The sequence below is a fragment of the Crassostrea angulata genome, chromosome 9 (assembly GCF_025612915.1).
Source record: "Crassostrea angulata isolate pt1a10 chromosome 9, ASM2561291v2, whole genome shotgun sequence".
In the NCBI taxonomy this organism is placed as follows: domain Eukaryota; kingdom Metazoa; phylum Mollusca; class Bivalvia; order Ostreida; family Ostreidae; genus Magallana; species Magallana angulata.
Genome location: NC_069119.1, coordinates 13,324,445 through 13,347,132, shown reverse-complemented (window position 1 = coordinate 13,347,132; position 22,688 = coordinate 13,324,445). Strand labels below are relative to the sequence as shown.

The following is a 22,688-nucleotide window of genomic DNA, read 5'->3' as shown; positions in this document are numbered from 1 at the left end:
TTGGTTGAAGGCTGTATAACAATTATGAATCACTTTATATATGTATAATTATATACCTGGTCCAGTATATCAAAACTAGTAAAGAAAAAATGTAAGTGAAAATAGTGATTAATTAATTAATTAAGTGATAGCAAGAGAAACTTCACAAGTAAATTAGCTTTGCAAAATCTCCAGAAAATAATTGTCCTTTTATCTTGTTAAACTTTCACAATTTTCAATAAAATAAGATGAAATCAGAACTTTTATATACATGTAGGCCTATATAGTGCTTTTAAATACCATTGTGTAAGAAATCAAAGAAAATTTTTGTATCGAAAGAATAAAATCATCCGCAAATCGAACCCTGTTTTCAGTTGAAAGCCTAAGATTAGCAAATTACGCCTAGCGCGGATCATCAGATCAAACTCAACGCAAAATATTGACTGACTAGAAAGAACATTCCTTTTATTTTACATTCTGAGAAGGCAAAGGTTGAAGTACATGTAGTTTAAAGACAGAGGGTTTAGTATAGTAAAACTCCTTTACGAATCATTCTTCTAAATGAAATGAAATGGACAATTCAGAATATAATTAATAAATATTCATCTTCAATCATAGTATATATAAAGACTAAAAAATCGCCATTTAGCTGAGAACACCCTCTCTCAAAAAAGTCACGCAAAATGATTTTTTATTAAAAAAAAAAATTAAATCCAACATCTTTGATATGGATGTAAAGCCAAGTTGATTTAGATATCAAAACTTCCATTTCAAGTAGATTTTTGTTTCGGTTTGCATGTTTGTTATAATAAACACACATAAATGGTTACAAGTGTTTGTTGCGTTCAATCTATTTTTAACGCGTCATTTTCAATTCAGTTCTAAATATATTTAAAAAAGACCTGGCCTGAAATTTAACTTTGTTTACGTAACAATGAACTGTGAACTCTTTTCTTTCCGTCATACATGTAAATTGATGATTGACTATTAGAGATACATTATGAATCAAAAAATGAACCAAAAAAAGAAAAAAAAAATGTTGAGCTCAAATTGTGACCAAGCCCAATAAAGGAGAGTCGTGATTGATTTAATGTTTTTTTGGAGATTGTAAAATTCAGTTTTAATCAAATGTCTTATGTACTGTGTTTCAACGTTCAATTCCATTTAGAATTTACAGACATATTTAAAATGATAATCTCAAATGTAATGACAATAGATGGAGACATCGATTGCTCTAAACTATGTCAAAATAGCTAAAATTCTATCAAAAATTTCCTATAAGATTCCGACCAGATTCCTTTCTTCCCCGGACATACAAATATATGACACCATCGACATACGACCTCCATGCTATAATTTAGGTACGCTAAAATATGAAAAAAAAATCAAATTGCCTCACAAAGTAACTTTTTTTCTCAAAATTCATCGCTAACTCAAAATAACCAACGAGAGATGAATGTTAATAATACTTGCGTTTCGAAGTTGAAATAGCTGAAAGTTTAATTTATTATAATAAGTCCAAAAACTGGTTATCGTAACCTTAGTCAAATAACATGCATACATGTAACATACAAACCTTACTTCATCAAAACTGAAACATTACTTACATTTCTGGTGTTTTTCTCACTTAACAATTTACATAGAAATGCTATACTGTCAATTTTTATAAATCATTAACCAAATTGATATTGCTTCCGTCTTCACACACACCGTCCATCACATTCAAGTCGGAATGCTGGACTTAATTTTCAGACCAAGCCAAAACATTATTCTGTAAGTGATCTAAATGTACGATAAAAGACAAATATAGCAAATAAATGTATTCAAAAGCGTTGGATTTTACATTAATGTTTATTTTGTTGCGTTTTCAAATAAGTTAACAGTTTACCTTTTATGCTGTCAACATACTGAAGTATCCTGTTCTTGTTCAGAAGGAACTCCTCTTCTACTCAACAACAGGTGGTGTAGAGAATAAAATACGGTTTACGCGTTGCGTCCTTGGATGACGCTTAACGTTACCCTTTTTGTAGGATACATTTCGGAATTTTGTGTTTTGTGTAAAAATATTATGTCTATGCCTCTTTCAAACTTATAATAAAGCTTCAGTTGCAGACATAAACTTTTAAGATTTTGTGATTTAATATGATTGTAATAAAAAATCCTCTGAACAAATTTTAAAATGCTTTTTTCTTCAAAAGAGTGTTACAATGTATAGCTATTTACCCCTTTTTGCATTCAGAACTTGCAATTGGTGTGCCTTCATTAATGGCGTGGAAATTGTTCCATGTTCTTTTGTCGTCCATCTCTCTGTATCTCTCTCTGTCTCTCTCTCTCTCTTTCTTTCGCTCTCTCTCATCACATGATGAATATCTGCCATTCAGTCATTTCAAAAGACACTAGAGTGTTATATGCCATTTAGTGACCTTTCAAGACCTTTCAGTTAACATTCTATTTTTTGAATGGCAGGGGTTCATCTTGGGCATATAACACATAATACAATGATTCATATTAATATTCTTAAAATTTACGTCAGCTGCATGTAGATAATTTGGTTGTTTGAAATTTATTTTAAGATTTTATATATTTTTAATAGCTTTTATATCATTCAATGTGTATGGCGATAAAAACACTTAATCTAACCAAAACTAATCATGTTTTTAATTTCGTTTTTCATACTTGTCAGACCATTATTTATACAGCGGACTGACTACGGTTTCTTTCGTTTTTCATGATCTTGACAATGAGGACATGGCGGATGCGACAGGTCGGCAGGGGATGCTTACTAGTACTCCCTCTAGGCACATGATCCCACCTTTATTTTTAGAGGTCCGTGTTGCTCTGCTTTAAATTTGTATTTCGCTTTATGGATTTTTGAGATGGTTGACAGTTTGTTATTGCCTTTTTCATAATTTGAAATTTTCGAAAAGTCGTTCCCCTATCGTAAACAATTTAACACTTCCAAAATTGCAGAACGTTTTACATCTTGAACGAAATATGAACGAAAATCAAGTCATCAAGATATATTTCTCTATTTCTAAAAAGACCAACTAATCTTACTAGCTTCCGGAATTATAAGCAGGTATTCTTTTGTCTGGAACAGTGGGTCGTTGTAGATGACACTTAACGATGTCCTAAAATATTCCGCCGTCACCTGCAGAATCTCCAGTGTTGTTTCTATCTTGCTATCGGTTACCTCCTGCCCAAAACAATAAGTTGCAAGTAGACCGGAAGATTTATTACTCGAAAATAAACAAAATGTTCAAAATCACACCGTATGCATACAGACTCAAAGCTGACTTTTTTATATTAGCTAATAAAAGCAATCAACAAGGTGTAAAGCATCGTTTCAAATGATTCATAATTGAAAAGCACATTTTAATCGATAAATATGAATTCATATAATATGAAGAAATCCCTGAAAATATTATCAATTCTTACTTTTTGAAAAGTAATTGTAATCCATAATCGACTGTTCATTTATTTATTTTGAGGAGTTATTTTTATTTTATTCTCATCAATATCGACTTACTTCTGGCTAAAATTAAACCTTGTCCATGACCTTCGATTTACAGGAAGCTCGAGTACCCATTATTGCCGCATTAATTAATTATTAATTAATTATTAAGGCATAATTGTTTAATTTTTGAAGGTGTACTTGTATCCCTGGGGCGGTAGGGCTTACAGAAAAAAGAAAGAGTCAGGGACCAAAGGGAAACATCATATTGGAGATCGATCTGTAAAACCACAATGGAAATTATACCCTTCAGATTTTTTCACCATATTTTAAAGAAGTAAAAACAGCGATTTTATCAACGTTCAAAATATTCAATATTTTTTTTTTTAAAAGAAGTAAAATTTAATATTTCAAACATTCAGATAATATTTCTTAAAAATGTGAATGAAAAAAAAATTGTCTGATTGTTTGATATCTTAATTGCCATAGTTTCTCTTACCCTACAAGTTACAATGATATTGTTATAGCTGCCGGGTTCATAATCTTCACCAGTGTCTCCTCGTTTCCACAAGATCTTGTTACAAGAAATACCCTCAACATCGTACACTTCACATGTAATATTGTGTTGTGTGTTGTTAACAATAGCAGATGTATTGGTACACCTGAATTTAGGATCTCCTGTGAAGAAGACAGAAATAGTCAATAGTTTTGTTTTCTTTGAACTGAGTATAGTTTCAGTAACGCATATGCACATGTGTAAGACTATTCCTTTGGTAGTAAAGTTTGTATTTATCAATTTTCAGTAAAAACCAAATTTCAGTTTCAGTATTCACACAACTCTGTCGATTCTTCTTATTCCAAATATTAAACTAAATATCTAAAAAACACGATATATAATCTGTTCAAAAGCGATGTATCTTAAAGCTCTCCCCTTTTTATTCTGGAACTAGTTAACGACAATAGATGCAAATCTTGCTCAATGTTTCTTACAGCAGTTGCAATTATTAATTTATATTTACATCAACTAAATACGTTTCCTTGTTTTCTTAGGGATCGAGTTCTAACCAGTTTAACGATCATTCAAAACCTTCAGCACATCGCTGCGATTGTGTTCAGAATGTTTTCTCTATCGTTGTTAAGTGTTTAATAAATCCAGAGGTGCTCGAATGGAAGTTCACGAGACGAGACTTCCCCGAGATTTGTTCAATTCCTGTGAAATTTCGAGCAGAAGTATAAGTGTTTGGATAATATTCTCAAAATACGTAAATACTGGTCGTCCTTTATATCATATCTTACTTAATGTTAAAACATGAAAATATATCAGGGTATGGTCTTCTTTCATTATCTAGCGGTTATTTAAACTAAATGATGATATTCAGAACAGAGTTATTGTTCGTATTCAACCACTCTACTTGTAATTGAAAATAAAACAATCATAGCCATGTTTGATGCTTTTGGTTTGCATTACACTTTTTTTTAAAAAATGAATGCGTGTCTGTTTTGAATTAAAACTGAGTATATTGAGCCAATTACAAGAAAACTTTTGCATAAAACAGTACAGTCTGTTTCACTTTTGATGCTATTAATGGGTCAGGCGCAGATTGAAAATTGATCCTTGGGGGGGGGGGGGGATCGCTACTAAGCATGTTAATTGTTGCGAGAGCAGAAAATAATATTTTCTATTGTCACATTAATTTCTAGAACTCACTCTATCCACCAATTAATGAAGATAATGTTTAAAATCAATAAACGTATAGATTTTATATTCGACTACAAGTACCGAGATTACTGCAAAACTGAAAGGGTCAAATAAAACCACGTGGTCTAAATTTAAAGGACAATAACATTCGCAGGGGTAGGCAACCCCCCAAAAAATGCTGGACTGCACAGAAAAATCACAATGAGGCAGACTCAAATATCCGTATACATTGCAATTGGCTATTTCTTTTATTTAACGTACCAATTTACATTGATAAGAATTCATTTACTTTTACATGTACCTACTTTTTATGATCTATTCAATAATTTGTTAAAGGAAAATGTAAATATAAACAATAAAATGCTTTATTTGATTATTAAAATCAATAAAGAAAGCAAATATTGCAGAACATTTTTTCTAAAAATTCGCTACCTTCAAATCACAAAAGAAAACATTTAATTGTTATTTTTTAATAACACTGTATTCACTAACAAAATTTTTCTATTGCTTAACAATTGTTGACATATTCCTGCAGTTTGATAAATATAACATAATTTAAAAGAGCTCCTTACTTTGTATGACTTCTACTCGAAAGGTTCGTTGCATTTTTGAGTAGGGTAGTCCTTCAACTTCTGCAGTACACATTACATTAATCTGGCTGTTGCCTGCACAAGACAACATTCAAATTTCTATCTTAATTCAACATATACTCATTTATTACAAGTACCCAAGCAACAAACGGATGTTTATTTAATGCAAAATAAGTAACAACTGTCGTAATGAACACTTTCATTACATCTTTTAATTATTTCTATTATTGTTACAGTAACAGTATTATGCTGGTAATAAAAAGTAATATACTACGTGTTATACTGTAGACTTACATGTATTACATTTCGTGGGGTATAATTTTCGTGCATTGCTTAAATTTTACAGGTTCGTGTGAAGGTCATTCGTGTATTCTCTTAAACCTACAGAGGAAATACGACTTTAGTACCCTAGTTTATCAATTCGTGGAGGATGTTAATTCGCGGATGAGAGGTACCCACGAATTAAAAGAAAATTGAGCCACCACGAAATCTAATGATTCCACAGTAAAGGATGTACAGAATTACTACAAACTATCAGTAATAAAAAAAAACCCACAAAAGAGAAACATGATCTAGAACTAATTATTTATAAACAAGACTTTTTAAGCAAATATTTAACTCTTTTGATAGTGTACAAAGAAATGGGGAGGGGAACATGCTGGGACTAAACCGGGGGTAATTTGGTATAACTTTGCGTATTTCAAGACAAAAGGATCAAAACCAGTTTGACTGGCAAGTTATCCTTTCTTGATAATGTGGTTTTATCAATAATCGTGGGAATCAATATTTGTAATTTAGTAAAAAAAAAAAAAAAAAAAAAGCGCAGATTCAAGGATATGTACATATAATCTTATTTTTTGGCAAGAAAGTCTTGTCCTGGGCTGTATCTCAAAGGTTACTGGTTCAAGACCCGCTGTGGTCACTTGATGTTGTGTGTTGTGCCCTAAGACAAGGTACTATGTCAACATTGTCTCGGCCTCCAGTTGAAATTGGATACCGGCTTACACTGCATGGGAGTTAATTTGCGATAGACTGGTGTTCCATTCCAGGTGTATCAATGACTCTCATCTGCAGAGCAGTCGAAAACCGGGAAAAAGTACCAGTCTTTTGGGCTTTCATGTCTCGAAAATTGCATTTCGACAAAAAATTTAAACTTGTGGATGAACTTTTTAACAAAATGAACGAATATTGACATTTAAAGAATATTGATGAAACGACAGTACCTTAACCCAATTTCAATCAACATAGGTTTAACCACCTGAATTCCTTTTGTTTCATTCTCCACAGTGGATAGCCCGCCGTACGAGCCGCTTATTTGTTAAAGGAAGATGAAGACAGACACTAGCCAGCTCTTGGGACCTACACATTACCACAAAACCCAAAGATCCCAACCAGTTGGACTGGCTAGTAATCATTTCTCTACACCTAACCCCATCACAATACCTAAGTTAGCTACTGACCTCTGAATTCTGTCGCATCGGCAACAAACTGTGTGCCCATATTGTCGTCCATATCCACAATCCTCCCCTGCATCACTCTGCATGGCTCTGTAATGGTGAAAATGCAATATTTGGGTCTTTTATGATAATAATATCAAATTCTCTAATAATGAAAAAAACATACGCACAAAATTATGCTCTTTAATCGTAAAAATACAATATTAGGCCCTCTAATGTTAAAAAAGAACACACACAAACACAAATTGGCTCTTTATTGGTAAAAAATACAAAATTAGGCTCTCTTATCGTAAAAATACATGTGAACATTTATTATTACTTCTATAACTAGTCCTGATATAGGTGCCATAAAAGTGATAGTACAATATAACTTATGAAAATTCATGCGGTTTATAGTACATGTACAGTGTAATTTATGGAAGCATTAATATTCTTAATAGGTTCTAAATGTATAAGGGTAATAACTGTACAATATTACTTTTTGAAACAAGAGCAAAAATGACTGTTGAATAATCGAAACACATTTGTCTATCTATAAACACCCCTGTCTATAGATATAGTGTACACTTCATTATACCTTAACAAATTTTGATGATTTGTTTTTACTGCAAGTCACTTAGAAAATAATGTTGTTTTTTTCTAAGTTTTACAGTGAGTAATAAATGTTTGTTTTAAGTACTTCTAGATAAGATTTCTCTTAAATCACATACTACAGAAGCTTATGAAAAGGTCGAAGTTTTGCAGTCATGCCTCTGGTTTACAGTACTTTTAAGTAGATTTTTCCTAAATCCTACCATACGCTTTTCTAGAAGGTTTTGTAAACGTTTGAAGATTATTTCTTACCTCTGACATGTATAGGCACCGACTTTATGGCCACCACTTCATCCCTGACCCACTGGTCACCCACCTTGATCTTCTCATACACCTCACATGTCAAGTTGCCTGCATCCGCTTTCTGAACATCTACAAAACAATCATATTGTTGTCAATATTAAATAATCCTTGATTAAAATCTCCCTTCACACAAAATCAATGATATGTTGAAATCTGTTATTGCAATATTGCATACATGCAAACGTGTGATTATAACCTTGTCATTACAATATCAAAGGTTCAGCCGCATTTTAGTTCCAACAAATCAAACCAACCAATTAGATTGAGATGAAATACTGTAGAATTAAACGCGCGAATATAGATTCAGATGAAATGTTCCACATACTGTAGATTCCTAATTAAAAGCGAGGAATAAAAATTCGCGTAAAATCACGAGAAGCACAACTCGCGAATTTTAAAATTTCGCTTTCATTTTTCGGACATACGTAAACTACATGAAACTAGTATAATAAAAATTCGGCATTCGCGATTTCATGCATGCTCTCATGAGTTGATAAAAAACGGTTGAATCGCAGAATTAGGTACTCGCGTAAAATAAGGAATCTACAGTATACGATATCTACAGAATTGTGCGAAATCAAATCGACGCAATTTTATTCTTATTTTTTTATTTAGATAATAACTAACCCCTAAGAATTTGATTCAACTCTCTCGATTCCAAATTGTCAATCTGATCTTTTAAAATGCAGGGTTATTTCACACACTTACTTAATACTGTGAGTTCTAAGCTGATGTTGTTCTGCTGTATACCCAGAACTTTGCAGGAATACCTCTTGGTGAGATCAGATGACAGGAACTCACACAGGCTGGTGAGGGCCTGACCGTTGTGGAACCACTTGACCTTCAAGTTCTGGATAATGTCGAGGGCCCCTTGGCCAGGGATATTGCAGTACGCCAGATTATTATCCCCAGGATTTACCCAAGTGGATCGAGATGCTACATTTACAATGTACTCAGACCTTACTAGTCCTGCAAAATAATATTAATCTGATAAATGCACCAAAGATATCTGGAATTTTGTTGTTTTTTGATAAGTTTTGATACATAATACAAAGTATGTCTTGGATCTTCACTTGATTTTTGATTGGAATATGTTTATATAATATCCATTTTGAGCTAATTGAGCTGAAAGTATAAGTTAACTTTTTATGTCTCTTTTTTCTTATGTACGTCTGTGCAATTAACCATCTGTCTGTAAACCTTTTCATTTTTTTGACTTATCGAAAACTTTTGCATAAATTTCAACCAAACTATGCACACATCATCCTACACATAAAAAAACCGTAAAGTTTAATTTAAGCCAGTCCATCTTTAAAGGGGTATAATTTAAAATAAAAAAGGTATGCTATTCCTTAATATATTTTTCTTCAGGTTAAGATCTAGTAAATAATTCCAAAGTGCCTTTTTGATGCTAGCACAGTTATGACTTCATAATTGATTTTAAGAAAAATGATTTTTCGATATCCAAAAAATAGCAACAATTTAAAATTTACGTTTGTTTTCATATGGATTGATATGTATTCATTACTGGAACTTCACTGCATAGATATGATACTTTTATTCAATTGAATGATTAATCGCCTACTATGTGACAATTTAAAATTTCGTATACCTAATTACCGACGAAGACATTTTAGAAGTTAAAAAAAGAAAACAGCGCCAAATCTTATATTATATCTAACTTTTCGTACATAAAACACATAAACAATTCATTCTGTAACCAGACTTGCCTCAAAGGAATCGAAAAACAAAATTGTCTGTAAAACGAGAAGCTAGTTGGCAATATTTCACCTAAGAAACAATGCCAATCTATGACTCAAGTAGCTAACAAATCTTATGACAAACCGTATTTTTACAGGCATGTGATCTGTTAAATGCACATTAGTTGCAAGCCAAATTTCTTAGGAAATGCTGCCTTTTTTTTTTTAAATCGACGAGCGGTCTGCGGATTTTGACGCATGTAATCTCAATATCGACCTGCCCATAAGATTAATGCAATTACAAAGAGGTGTTAACAATTATAATTTCCTTTTAAGATTTTTATAGCCACTAATAGCACTTCACAATTTAAACAATTCTTGAGATTGTTGTAATTCATTATATTTTCCTCTTTCGAGAAAGTAGTTTTTATATTTACAGTAATATCTTTTGAAGAACATCGGAGTTTTAATTGTCAACATTCATAATACATATGTAGTTGTAAATGATATAAAAAAGCAAAAGTTTACTACCAATGTGGTCACTTGGGATGTCACAATTAAGATGTGGAGTATAGGTTTTGCATAATAAATATGAACATAGTTTAGTACTAATCAAATAATTTAAACCTTCCTTTCATGAAACAAAGGAAAATTTGGTATGAATTTTTATTTCAAAACTATTTGCTTACATAAGATATAATATTAAGATTGCGTTTCTTTTTTTATAAATTCACATGTTAAATTATTATGTGAAAAATGTCAGAATACAACTATAAATAATACTGTGCATTTAAACTATTTCGTCATAATATCTAACATAAAGACTTACCTTGGTTAAAGGTAAAAATGCAGGTGACTAAAGCAATTTGCTTCACTACCGTTGTTGCTTTCTTTATAAATGTTCTAAAATTCATAATTCTTCGAAACGTCTAAACGTCACAGTATCGAACATAAATTATGTTTGTTTTTTTTAATCTAAAGCTTTGCAGACAGAAAATAAAATGAATCTTCAATGTTTCAAATCACAAATCGCATAAAAAATACTTAATTCTACTGTGGGTTGGTTCACTAGGTTTTACAAATTTAATCTAAAAATCTATTATGGAAAGGCGAAAATAAGGAAATGATAGCTCTTTTATGTCCCATTTTAAGTGCAAAATATTACGTACGTTTTGAAACAGTGTTACAAATTATGATTATAAACAAATTGAAAAAATTGTATTAAATGTTGTTTTGATATAATCATCAAGTGAACATTTCCGTAAATGGTTTATCACAACAAATTACGTTTCAGTGTGAAGATAGACTCACCGCATTACATCATTAGCGACAGTTAAACTTCCTCTTATTTACATTTATGAAATTAACTGTTACAGGTCTGTGAATTAACCAATGCAATTGTTCCAAATAACCATTTACATAACAAAGAGATACCATGGGTTTAGCTAGTGGAAAATAAACAGTTTTTACGGGTCGTTATGCCTATGCAACATTCCCTGATTACGGGTTTTAGATGCTTTGCAAATAAGGCTTGCTCAAGTGGAGATTAAATACATTAAAATGCCACATATATTTTTAAGGTCCTTAACAAGTTTTTTCATAGAAGATAATTACGCTCAGTGGCATGCTTGTCAAACAGGTTAAATGTCATTTTAATTATTTTTTTTCTAAATGGATTAAAAAAAGTCCATGTCGTTTTTCTTCCAGAATTTACCTCTAAATGTACATATTACTTGGTCTTTGGATTTCGAGTTAATGCGCTTCATTTGGCACTCGAGTACCAACAAAGCCACATGTTTACTCATCTGTATAAACTATTCTTTTAGATTGATTCGAATTTTTGTTCAACAGAATCTTAAATAGCATTATTGCTTCTTGTTTTTTTTAAAAATAAGGATGGTAAAGATTGGATTGCAATATTGCATTCTCACTTGTAGTTTCTTTTCTTGGTTGCTGCTCGTTCTATCATATCTTCATGTTCGTAGACTTTCTTTGAGGTGCAGTAATAAACTTGGTGAAAATCTATCGCTCTCGTGGTTTAATGGCATTATGGAATCGTATTAGACTGCATACAAAGTACTGAAACTATGAACCATGAAAAACCATAGAAATGATCGCATTTTTAAAATAACTAATTTTAATAACTATATATTGGGCGGAAGGAATGTCTCCTAAAGATACTTATAAAGTTTCAATAGCTTAAGAATTAATGGGTTGCATTTTTCCATCAGTAGCAACGTATAATACACAAATGCGAATTTGAAAGAAAACCTTTCTACCTAAAGTGTAATTACCTGCTACAATGTAATACAAAGAATCATCTTCACGCAAGCGTCAAATGGGCCGCAAAAAATATAATTGTTGTATGAATCATTGGTTGTTTTCATAAAAACACACCACAAATAAGAAAATAAAAGTTGGTTGTACTACTTTTCATGGTAAATTCTAATATACTTTCAGCAACTTGTTTTGAAGTTTAACATTTTACTATTATTATTATAAAGAATCGAGTTCGTTACTGTAAGCATTTTTTACGGTAATTGTCTGATCATTGCCATAGTATGAAGCAATGAAAAACACATTGATTTGTACAATACAAAGTTCAACTCATCATTTTTAGACGGGGCACGGGACCCCCTCCAATAGGTTACTGTCAGCCAAAGTCAGAAACCGGAAGGCATGCGTAGAACACATGAATTGAGTCTACGTGTAAGAAAATAGTGCAGAAAGATTTCATGCATATCAGTAAATATATATTATAAAAACACGCATTAAATCTGTTTAAGTCCTCTGTGTATAAACTTAATTCTATTTAGAAAATAAACAAAGAGTTTTATTGATCAAAATATTCTTGCTCTGGTTCAAATGTGGAATGACTTACGTAGTTGCTTGAATGCACAACGCCGTTGACGATTCAGTTGGTGTTTGAGCTCATTAATCAATAGAAGAGGTTGAATGTTGAATCGAATGTAATGTTCCCAAATGCAATGTACCATTTTTGAAAAGTTGTGAATTTTATTTTGACAATCTTTCACCTGAATACTACCGAACTTCATGCGCAAGCCGAAGTTGAAATTAGGACGGATTGTACACAGATGTCTTACATATTAAAGGGTACCTGCAGTGCCGGTCAATTTTTGATATAATGGAGATCTATGTGTAAAAACATCATCCTGAAAATTTTACAGCGATCGCATAAGTAGTTTTCGAGATATTTGGGGAAAACCCGATTTCACACCTGAACGAGTTTTGAATCAAGCCGATTTGGCGCGAGATGAACTGTGACGTCACGGGGTCAACGCCGCTGTATGAGAAACAGGAATATCGTGTGAAAACTGTTCGTTTTCTTGCATTGTTTTATCGTTATATGAACATTTTTTTCTGTTGTTTTATTTCCTTATCAACCCTGGATGACTAATTATACTGTTGTTTGAGTTTAACCTGTATTTTATCGAACAAAAATGCCGAATTCGGATAATTGTTTGCTTCATGAATTTCGTCAAATGTGTAACACATTTTACATATAAATGCACACCATATGAAGCAAAATGACAATTAATCAAAGCATTATTGTTATAAGAAACATATTTTGTTAATATTGCCATTCTTTCGAATGATTTCTCAGTGACATTATTAACTGATTAATAATATTGATAATACATAATGATATTTCGTAAAAGGTAACTCGGGGTCTATTCCTCGTATAAGGCATAAAATTACACATGGTGTCGCCCGATTATTCAATAATATTGATATCGGACCAATAAAAATCAAAATAGTATGCATTCTATAACAAACATACACGGGATTATTAACGGATCAAGGCGAAAGTCCAAGATGGCTGCATGATTAAGTCTGTCTTTTAAAAATACGATAATGGAATTTAATTTTACATTTATTTACATCCTTTGTCAAAATGTTCCAGTTTATTCAGATTTCATGATGATTCATTGTCAGTATTACAATTTAAGCTATACGGAGTTACATGTATTTAAAGCGTTTAATTACTGACCATAGCGCTCGAAAGAAAGTTGCACGTTATAAAATAAGAAATTATAAAGACTACCGTAATTACTTCCGAAATAATTACTTGATCACATAAAAAAGGTTTTAATTGCTGAATTGTAACGTTGGTCATTATTTAAGTGATTAGATAAGTAACAATAAAGGCATTTACTTCGAACATTAGTTTTACTATTTAATAGTATATCATGCATGATTCTTTAATCACTGATTGACGGACTATACACATGTTTTAGCTGACGAATGCTTGATTTTACACAGTTCAATTTATTTTTCTGTTTTATCTTTTAACAATTGAGTAGCTAATTATACACAAATCAATTTACCAGTCTAGAGGTGTGAAACTCTCTTTGTTCACCAGACTCGTGTTTCTTGTGTATACATACCCCAGATACACGTGTGTCTGGAGCAGTGGCTTCGTTAGTTTACCTGTTTACCTGTGTCATTTTCTCGGATCACTCGTGTGTGAAAGATATTATGTAATCAAAAAATGAATAATGAACATAAAATCAGCCCATGTAAGCGTTTCAAGATATCGTATTCATCGGTAAACATGGTAAAAAGGCGACGAGAATAACAAATTTTAAAATCCTTTAAAAAGAAATCTGATTGTAATAAAATAATAACGGATACAAATTTCTATATCTACAATACTTAAAACAACAAGATACGTCAAAACATTAGACCTATATCGATCATTTTGGCTGAAAAATCGAATTTAATTTGTATAGCTTTGTAAGGAAATTTCCCTCCCGTTGACCTCGTGACGTCACTTCCGCTGAAGCCTCGTTATCGCCTAATTCTGTTTTCTCTTGATTAAATTTCCCAAAGCAGGTAAAAATAGCCACTTTGAAGAGGCGTAACTCCGTTATTTTTGCACCGATTTCGATGCGGTTTTCTGCATTAAATTTTGGTAAATAAACTCTTTAACATATGTTTCACATCGGCTGGGCTGCAGGTACCCTTTAAATAGGTTCTTCATTGGCTCCCAGTCTACCTGCGGTATGACTGCTGCTCTCAAAAGGAATTTTGTACAAAGAAATTAAAAACAAGTCTGAATTTGCCTTTTCGTTCATTTGCTCTTTAATTAAACTGAATTAAAATTTTGAAAAATGCATTGTAAGCAAAATCTATATAGATTATACATTTTGGGTGATCAATACATCAAATAATATTTACAGTCTTATCGATTGAAGAACCAAGTCAAATGTTAAGGTTCATGTTGTCCGGCTAAGTTGGAATCAGGCTTGGAGTGAATTACATTGTAAAGTAATGCATTACATTACCAATTCTTCATGAATTAGGGCATTAAATTACCATTACCATTACTTAATTTTCTTGAAGTAATGTATTACATTATCATTACATGAGTAAAGTAATGCATTACCATTACTATTATTTTGTGAAAAGCTAAATAAAGACTTAAACCTTTTGTATATGTTTCATAAATAAAACATGCTTAAACATATTTACAGGTTCGTGTTCACTATCAGGTTCAAATTTAATGACTTTTACAAGGTTGCTGTTGCACTTGTAGTTCTCAAAGTAAGGTTGGTCCCGGAACATTTACGTCCTAATGGCGGAGTTGCCAATCTCTGTTATTTATGTCTCTGATTTTCGGAGTATGATTCTTAATTAATGAACGGAACGGTTGTATCGTAATTCGTGTAGGTGATGCACGAATTTACACAAAAAAGTAGTAAGTGGCGAACGGATTTATTTTTACCTATTAATTTTGCATGAATCGCTGCAAGAAAATCGTGTCAGATAAGTCGGTCTAAAAAATCATGATGGCGACCGTGACAAACCTTTTTATTGTTAGAGTACTTGGAATCTTATTGTAAAAAGAAATATTGCTTACGTCAGGTGCCTGTGTTTGTTATCGGTATGCAAATATTAACTTTGTTTATTAATTCAGCAGTTAGGGAGTTTACGGGGTTTTCATAAACCTTGTATAACGGATACCGTCCAACTTGTGGATTTTCTCTTGGATCACAAAATTGAATAAATCTAATGATTTAAATTATCTACCTTGATATAATTGTTTTGATTTTCCCGGTTTGTAGTAATTTTAAAAAAATTTCCTTTAATGCATTAGTTTATATGATTTCAAGGGACCACATGATAAAATAGAAATTGATTAGTTCAAATTTTCCAGTCAATTCAAATTTTCATTTCTGTCATATTTTTGCGTAAATAATTGATATGGATGTCATTTCATGATATTTTCTACTATATTTACGTGGAAATATAATAAATACACGCACAAAGTCCATTTGTTTGACACGGCACATAGAAATTCAAATATATCATTTATATAAAATTTAATGACAGTAAAGGTCTTTAGTATTTCAGGTCTTTAGTATGTCAGGCATACCGATCCCGATGCATTATTTTGAAAAGAATGAAGAACTCCGGAATTTTCCGAATAGATTATAGTCTCGATAAAAACGCAACAAACACGACAATCTACTAAGTATGACTTATTTTTCATTTACGTGTAAAACAAAAATATGTGATATTTTTTAAAAGGCATAAAACATATTTCTACATGCAAATTTACTTTTAATTCATAAAAATATGCATAATATTAATTCTATTAAAAAAGAACTATCCCACAGAAACGCAGTAACAATATTTAAATGAGCATCAAATAACGGACCGCCGGAACAAGAGATAACGCCTGTAGAATGTAAGTAATTTTTTTGTAATGAAAGTATCAAACCTATCCCTTTTTTAAACAAAAGATAGTGACCGGAACTATATATGATAAAAATATGGTATCCTGTTATTTGTTAGTACATGCACGATCAATATTTCTTTGAAAATTCAATAATTACGATCCGCTTTCGTATACTCTCATATATTCATCAGATTGACCCTGTAATAAAAATGTGTCATGAAATACATAGTGTTAAACATAAAAACGTTGTAGGAGTTTTGATGACATTCTTTAAGAAATAAGGTATCAATTTTGGATGTATATCGGAATAAACATACGGGCAGGTCACGTTATCAAACCCGATAGTGACAATAAACATGATCTTACGTGAAGCCTTCGCAATGATTATTTATCCTCGCAATTGGTGTTACATATGTGAATTGTAAAACAAATAAATGACTAACTTTTTTAGTACAAATTATGTAGATACTTATTCTTTATGCCTGAATTATGTGTTTTAATTACCATACTAGGTATGTTTAAACGTAAGTCGAAAAGTCTGACCCAGTATTTACTTTACATTGTATACTTTATAAACGTTTCACGTTTTAAGAATAAGAATTATTTTTATAAGGGTGCTCATAAATGCTACCTGCAGTGAATGGCCAGCTCTTGATATAGCACTTGGTCCAAGGAAATAGCAACTTGTGGACTTTACACTGTAGAATTTATAAATTTTCTCTTTTTATGACTAAGTAGATGTTTTTTTTAAGAGAAACCAACATTGACAAACCTTTACTTCCGTTTTGAAATCTTAAGGTGCAGACATATTTCCTGATGTTACTCTGTCTTTATCAGTATATTTTTTTTTATACTTCTACTTACATGTAGAAAGGTTCATGTTTTTCACGAGACAGAGGGGATGTGTGGTCTATTTTGTTTGTGGGAATATAAATAACAGGGCTCTAAAAGGGGGAACATTGTAATAAAATAGCCCACTGTTAATGAATACCTTCAACACAGACAAAATGGACCAAAATGTCTTTCTGTCTCAAAAATGAGCTAAGGGTGATGCATTAAAAAGAAACTGTCTGTGTAATAACATCCTTTAATATCCAGTTAATCGACTTTTTTAAATTTGAAACATAAGTTCTTTCAGTGATCTATGGCATGTCAAACGTTGCAATATTCGATCTTTTCCATTTATATTATTTAAATATTCATTTGTATTGTATAATTTTCCATTTGTATTGTATAATTTTCCATTTGTATTCTATAATTTTAAATTTGTATTGTATAAATAACATTTGCATTGTATAATTTTCTATCTGTATTGTATAATTTTCCATTTGTATTGTATATGTTTCATTTGTATTGTATAATTTTTTTATTTGTATTGTATAATTTCTATTTGTATTGAACAATTTTCAATTTGTATTCTACAACTTTCCATTTGTATTGTACAATTTTCAATTTGTATTCTATAATTTTCAATTTGTATTCTATAATTTTCAATTTGTATTGTATCCGAGGGATTGTTTATTTGTTTTGTTACGAAGGTTATCATTGGTTAAAAGTTCTATACTGTATTGTGGGGAAACCAGCGGAATGTTGGATGCTGAACGCAAACTGGTCCCCTTAACATGTTTAAACACGTGGTGATCTCATTTAGCAGCAGTGACGCCAGTGTGAAGCTTGCCGTGTTGGACAACTTGGGACTATTCTTGGTTTTTAAGGTAAACAGATAGGGCAATCGTGATAAAAGATATACCAAGGCATTATACATATATAATGACTGTATAAGGTGTCTCGATCTGCCCCTGTCCCTTCATTGACAGTAAGTCTATCGAGAGACGTACATGTATGTACGTCCCTACTGGTCTATACCAGGTTTGAAAAATCTCGTTCGGTTAACCAGCTACATGTGTATAATGTCTTGGTATATCTTTTATCACAATGACCTGTTTACCTGAAAAAACCAGAACAGTCCAAAGTTGTCCAATACGGCGATCCTCACACAAGCATCACTGCCGCTAAATAAACCACCACGTCAAGCAGTGGCGTCGGAAGCAAATTGAAAGGGGGGGGGGGGCTAGACTAATCCTCAGAAATCTTGACAAAACCTAATTCGAAAATTTCAGTTCAATTATGTTTGCTGCGAGAAAAAGTGGGGGGGGGGGGGGCTGAACCCTCTATGATGCTATGTGCCTAATGGTTAGGTCTAACTTTGCAATAAAAGTGGGGGGGGGGGGGGCTATACCCCCATAGCCCCCCCCCCCCCCCCGGTTCCAACGCCTATGACGTGTTTAAACAAGTTATGTTAAGGGGACCAGTTTGCGTTCAGCATCCGGAAGATCTCGCTCGTTTTCCAACAATATAGTATAAAACGTTTAACCAATGATAACCTTCGTAACAAAACAAATAAACAATCCCTCGGATACAATACAAATGAAAAATTATAGAATACAAATTGAAAATTATACAATACAAATGGAAAAATATACAATACAAATGGAAATTTATACAATACAAATTGAAAATTATACAATACAAATGGAAATTATACAATACAAATGAAAAATCATAGAAAACAAATGAAATTTATACAATACAAATGGAAAATTATACAATACAAATAGAAAATTATAGAATACAAATGAAATTTATACAATACAAATGAAAAATTATAGAATACAAATGGAAAATTATACAATACAAATAGAAAATTATACAATACAAATAGAAAATTATACAATAAAAATGGAAAAGATCGAATATTGCAACGTTTGACATGCCATAGTGATCCTTCTAAGAACAGGTTGGCTTTTATAAGGTTCACCGGGTTTAATTTTAAGATATACATAATGAATCATTTTGGATGCTATAGGAAGGATGAATGAAACTGCCAATTCATCTTGGATCTTTTCCCTTTTTTGACAAAAAATTATAAAGAATACATAACGTCTTCTCTCCAAAAACGAAACATAGAATGTTCTTAAACATTTTAATAAATTGATGTTACATTGAACATTATAATATGTCTTATGGTGCGACCGTTGGGGCGAGCGCAGCAGGTGATAAAAAATGATTTATGATAAATCAATAAAAATAAAAGTAGTGACGTAAAGTACACGTAAATGAAGAATGCAAAATAAAATAAAATACCAATTTTCCAGTAAAATTTTTATTATTCATAATTCATAAGATTTTTATTTATCTATATACCAATCTGATTAAAATCAGATCTTAATAACGCTCCGAAATTCTGATAGTCGCTGAACAAAGTGTAGCGACATCAGAATTTGTCGGAGCGGATCAAAAATCTGATTTTAATCAGATTGTTTATATACTGGTCGCACGCCAGTATAGAATTTATCTCAGATAAAATGTTGTTGAATAATAAAGATTTTAACATAATGTTTTAACATAATATTTCCTCTTTTCTTGCAGCAGACATTTTTCTTAAACAAATAAAAATTGACTTATCACAGAATCCCCCATCCCCCGTTTAAAAAGAAATCAAATGTACGCATAAAAAAATTTGTTGACCACATAAGGAAAATGGATCTCCCGGTAGCATGTTATACCGTAAATAGTAGTGAAAATAAAGACACTTTTGAGCAGCTAAAGAGCTAAAGGCATACCACGCACTCCCCATTCCTCACCCCGATTAGAAATTTTACAATTTTGAGAATTTTCTTTTTCTTTTTGCTTGTGAAGATTTTTTGAATGATGGTGCCACGCCCCATTTAAAAAAACGTTCCTGGAAATTACCGTAAATACAGTGAATAAAATAAATGTGAGCATTCATTTAAATGAGAGAAAGTTACAGCTGTTTCCTATCTCTGAAGAAATGTCTCGATTCGTTAGCTCTGCAAGATTTTGAGAAGATTTTGGTATTTATATTTCATTGTGACGTCACTCGAAAGGACGATAACTCCGTTAGTCTTAAAAGTAATGGAAATTGGCGTTGTGTTATTTACAATGCATGTACATAGTCTTTTATCTTATTCTCGTGCGAGTGTGAAATGGGAAACCATAATTACAGAGAACTACTGGGACGATTAAAACAATGCATTACTGGTCCGATTTACTGACGCCAAAAAAATCCGTTGAATGAATGTGCAAATAGTCCGATTTTTCTATTCACACACGCCTTGCCGGTTGAGCTCGCTTCGGTTGAGCGCCGGCGAACTGCACTCGCTTTAATTAGTATCGGGAGATTTTCTATAGGATTTCAAATAAAATGTCATGAAATTGATTTTTTCTCCATATCAATCTTTTCTAATTATTAAGTACTGAAAAATATAAATCTAATAGTCTAATAGTCACGTAGTTCCACAACGGTCAACCATTGGACAATTTTTTTTTTCTGTAATTGTCGTCTGATTTAGCCCAGAGTTTTTTTCTATAAAGCTCTGTCCCGACAGATAAACAATATAAGCATATACCTCACAGAAACGGATGATTTTTGGGCAAGCAAGAATTTACGGATTTATTTTTTGAATATTGGTGTTTCATTAGATTTTAAAAAGTACGATGATCTGTGACATATTTTTAAATGGCCCGTTATAAATTAATTTCTTCCTGAATGAAAATCATGTTTTAGTTATCTCTTTGTTCACAGATCTTAAAGGTTATGGAGTTGAGTCAAGTTTTGCTTTGTGAACAAAATAAACAAAATTTAACAGTAACTTTTTTTTAAACAGATCGCATATAGAGTTTATTTTCATATTTCTGTGTAACGGATGTCTATTTGGTAGATAGTTATTGAATATAGGGAAAACGTTCCAGCGTTCTTTTGTTTAAAATAAAATGCAAGAGCTGCAATATAAAAATTACAAGGTTATTAAGGGGAAAGGAAGTCAAAATCATATTTTATTAATATTAATAAAGTGGTTTAAATTATCACACATAGTCATGTTGTTTTGAAAATAAATTACATAATTAAGCTTTAATGCACGTACGAATTGTATGAAGTTAGAGAAATCGTAATTCCTGGATGCGGAATGATGTTGAACTCTTTTGTATCAAAATCACCCCCAAATTAATTTTTTTTGCCGTCACACTATCTATTCCGGTTTGGTTTACATATACAATGTATATACACAGCGCTCTGAATAAAAAGCTGGTGCATGTATATGCCTTTCTGTTACTCAAGTAATCGACTGAACAAAATTGATGATGTTAAGGTTTATGCGTCAATCTAAAAAATAAATACATGCATGCATAAATATATGATTTTTTTAATAAAATAAATGACAGATATTTCTCATTTATCATTCAAAGTTGTAAATGACTCCGATTTAATTTTTATGATTTTATTCCAAGTCAAGCTCTTCGCTAATTAAATAAGTATGTTATAATTGTAATCGAGATATTTAAAATACATTATTTAAAGTCCAAATTTCCATGTCGAAATAACGACGGCAAACATCTTCTTTGATACTTGATATCTGTTGACAATGTCCACAACTATGCGGAGATTCCTCTGACACTAACCTCAGCGTTAAGATTTCAACGAACAGGCTCCATTTGACGTTTTTTGTAATTTAGTGGAAAGTCACAGGTAAAATAACGATCTCAAATCGTAATTGTTTCAAACTCTCCAGAACTTATCATTTAGAACGGATATCATGATTTGCTAATACTGATGCTTCATGGATGTTGATAAAACAAATCAGAAAAGATTGTGTGACGTTATAGATTAAAGTTAAACGGCAGCTTCCATAGGGTTGGGAATTTCAAGTTAAGATATCAATTGTCTTGATTTGTTCATTATTCCAAGGTTTCTAATAAATAAAAATCTAATTTACGATTTAAGCAGACGATAAGCAAATAAGATGTATAAATAAGAATGGCTCAGTAATGACCATAATGTCCGTGGCTATACAGGTCAAAGTAAGGGAGTTCTTAAACAGCAAAGTATTACAATATCTTCTTGTAAATTTATGGTATGATTTTCAGAAGACAATTGCATGTACTCTTAAAGTACTGTAACTAGAGGTAGGATGATGCTAAAAAGTCAACTTTTTGATATAGGTTAGGACAAATCTACTGCAATGTACTGTAGAGCAACATTTATTACCGACCTCTTCAGGATTTAATTGCATTTTTTCTGTGGTTGTTTACAGTAACAAGTCATCAAAATGTGGGCTTACTTTATTAAATTGTAAAGCAAATTGCGTATGCATTTAAGTTATAGACTTGTTTTTAAGACAAGTATATTT

At 31.8% G+C, this 22,688-nt stretch overlaps 1 protein-coding gene across 1 annotated transcript; it reads right to left on the bottom strand.

The window, feature by feature from the left end:
• Positions 1-48: 48 nt before the first annotated feature.
• On the bottom strand, positions 49-10,782 carry LOC128162973 (uncharacterized). Its single transcript, XM_052826424.1, has 7 exons — positions 10,603-10,782; positions 8,782-9,042; positions 8,023-8,142; positions 7,183-7,269; positions 5,705-5,797; positions 3,933-4,111; positions 49-3,175 (listed from the first exon to the last, which is right to left on the bottom strand). The coding sequence occupies exons 1-7, from the start codon at positions 10,685-10,687 to the stop codon at positions 3,014-3,016; spliced, it is 987 nt and encodes a 328-aa protein (XP_052682384.1). The 5' UTR covers positions 10,688-10,782; the 3' UTR covers positions 49-3,013.
• Between the last annotated feature and the right edge of the window lie 11,906 nt (positions 10,783-22,688).

Coding starts and splice junctions, on each gene's coding strand:
- LOC128162973 (XM_052826424.1), bottom strand. CDS start 10,687: ATGAATTTTAGAACATTTATAAAGAAAGCAACAACGGTAGTGAAGCAA. Junction 8,143..8,781: donor CTTAGAACTCACAGTATTAA/GTAAGTGTGTGA, acceptor ATTGTTTTGTAG/ATGTTCAGAAAGCGGATGCA. Junction 5,798..7,182: donor CGATGCGACAGAATTCAGAG/GTCAGTAGCTAA, acceptor TGTCTTGTGCAG/GCAACAGCCAGATTAATGTA.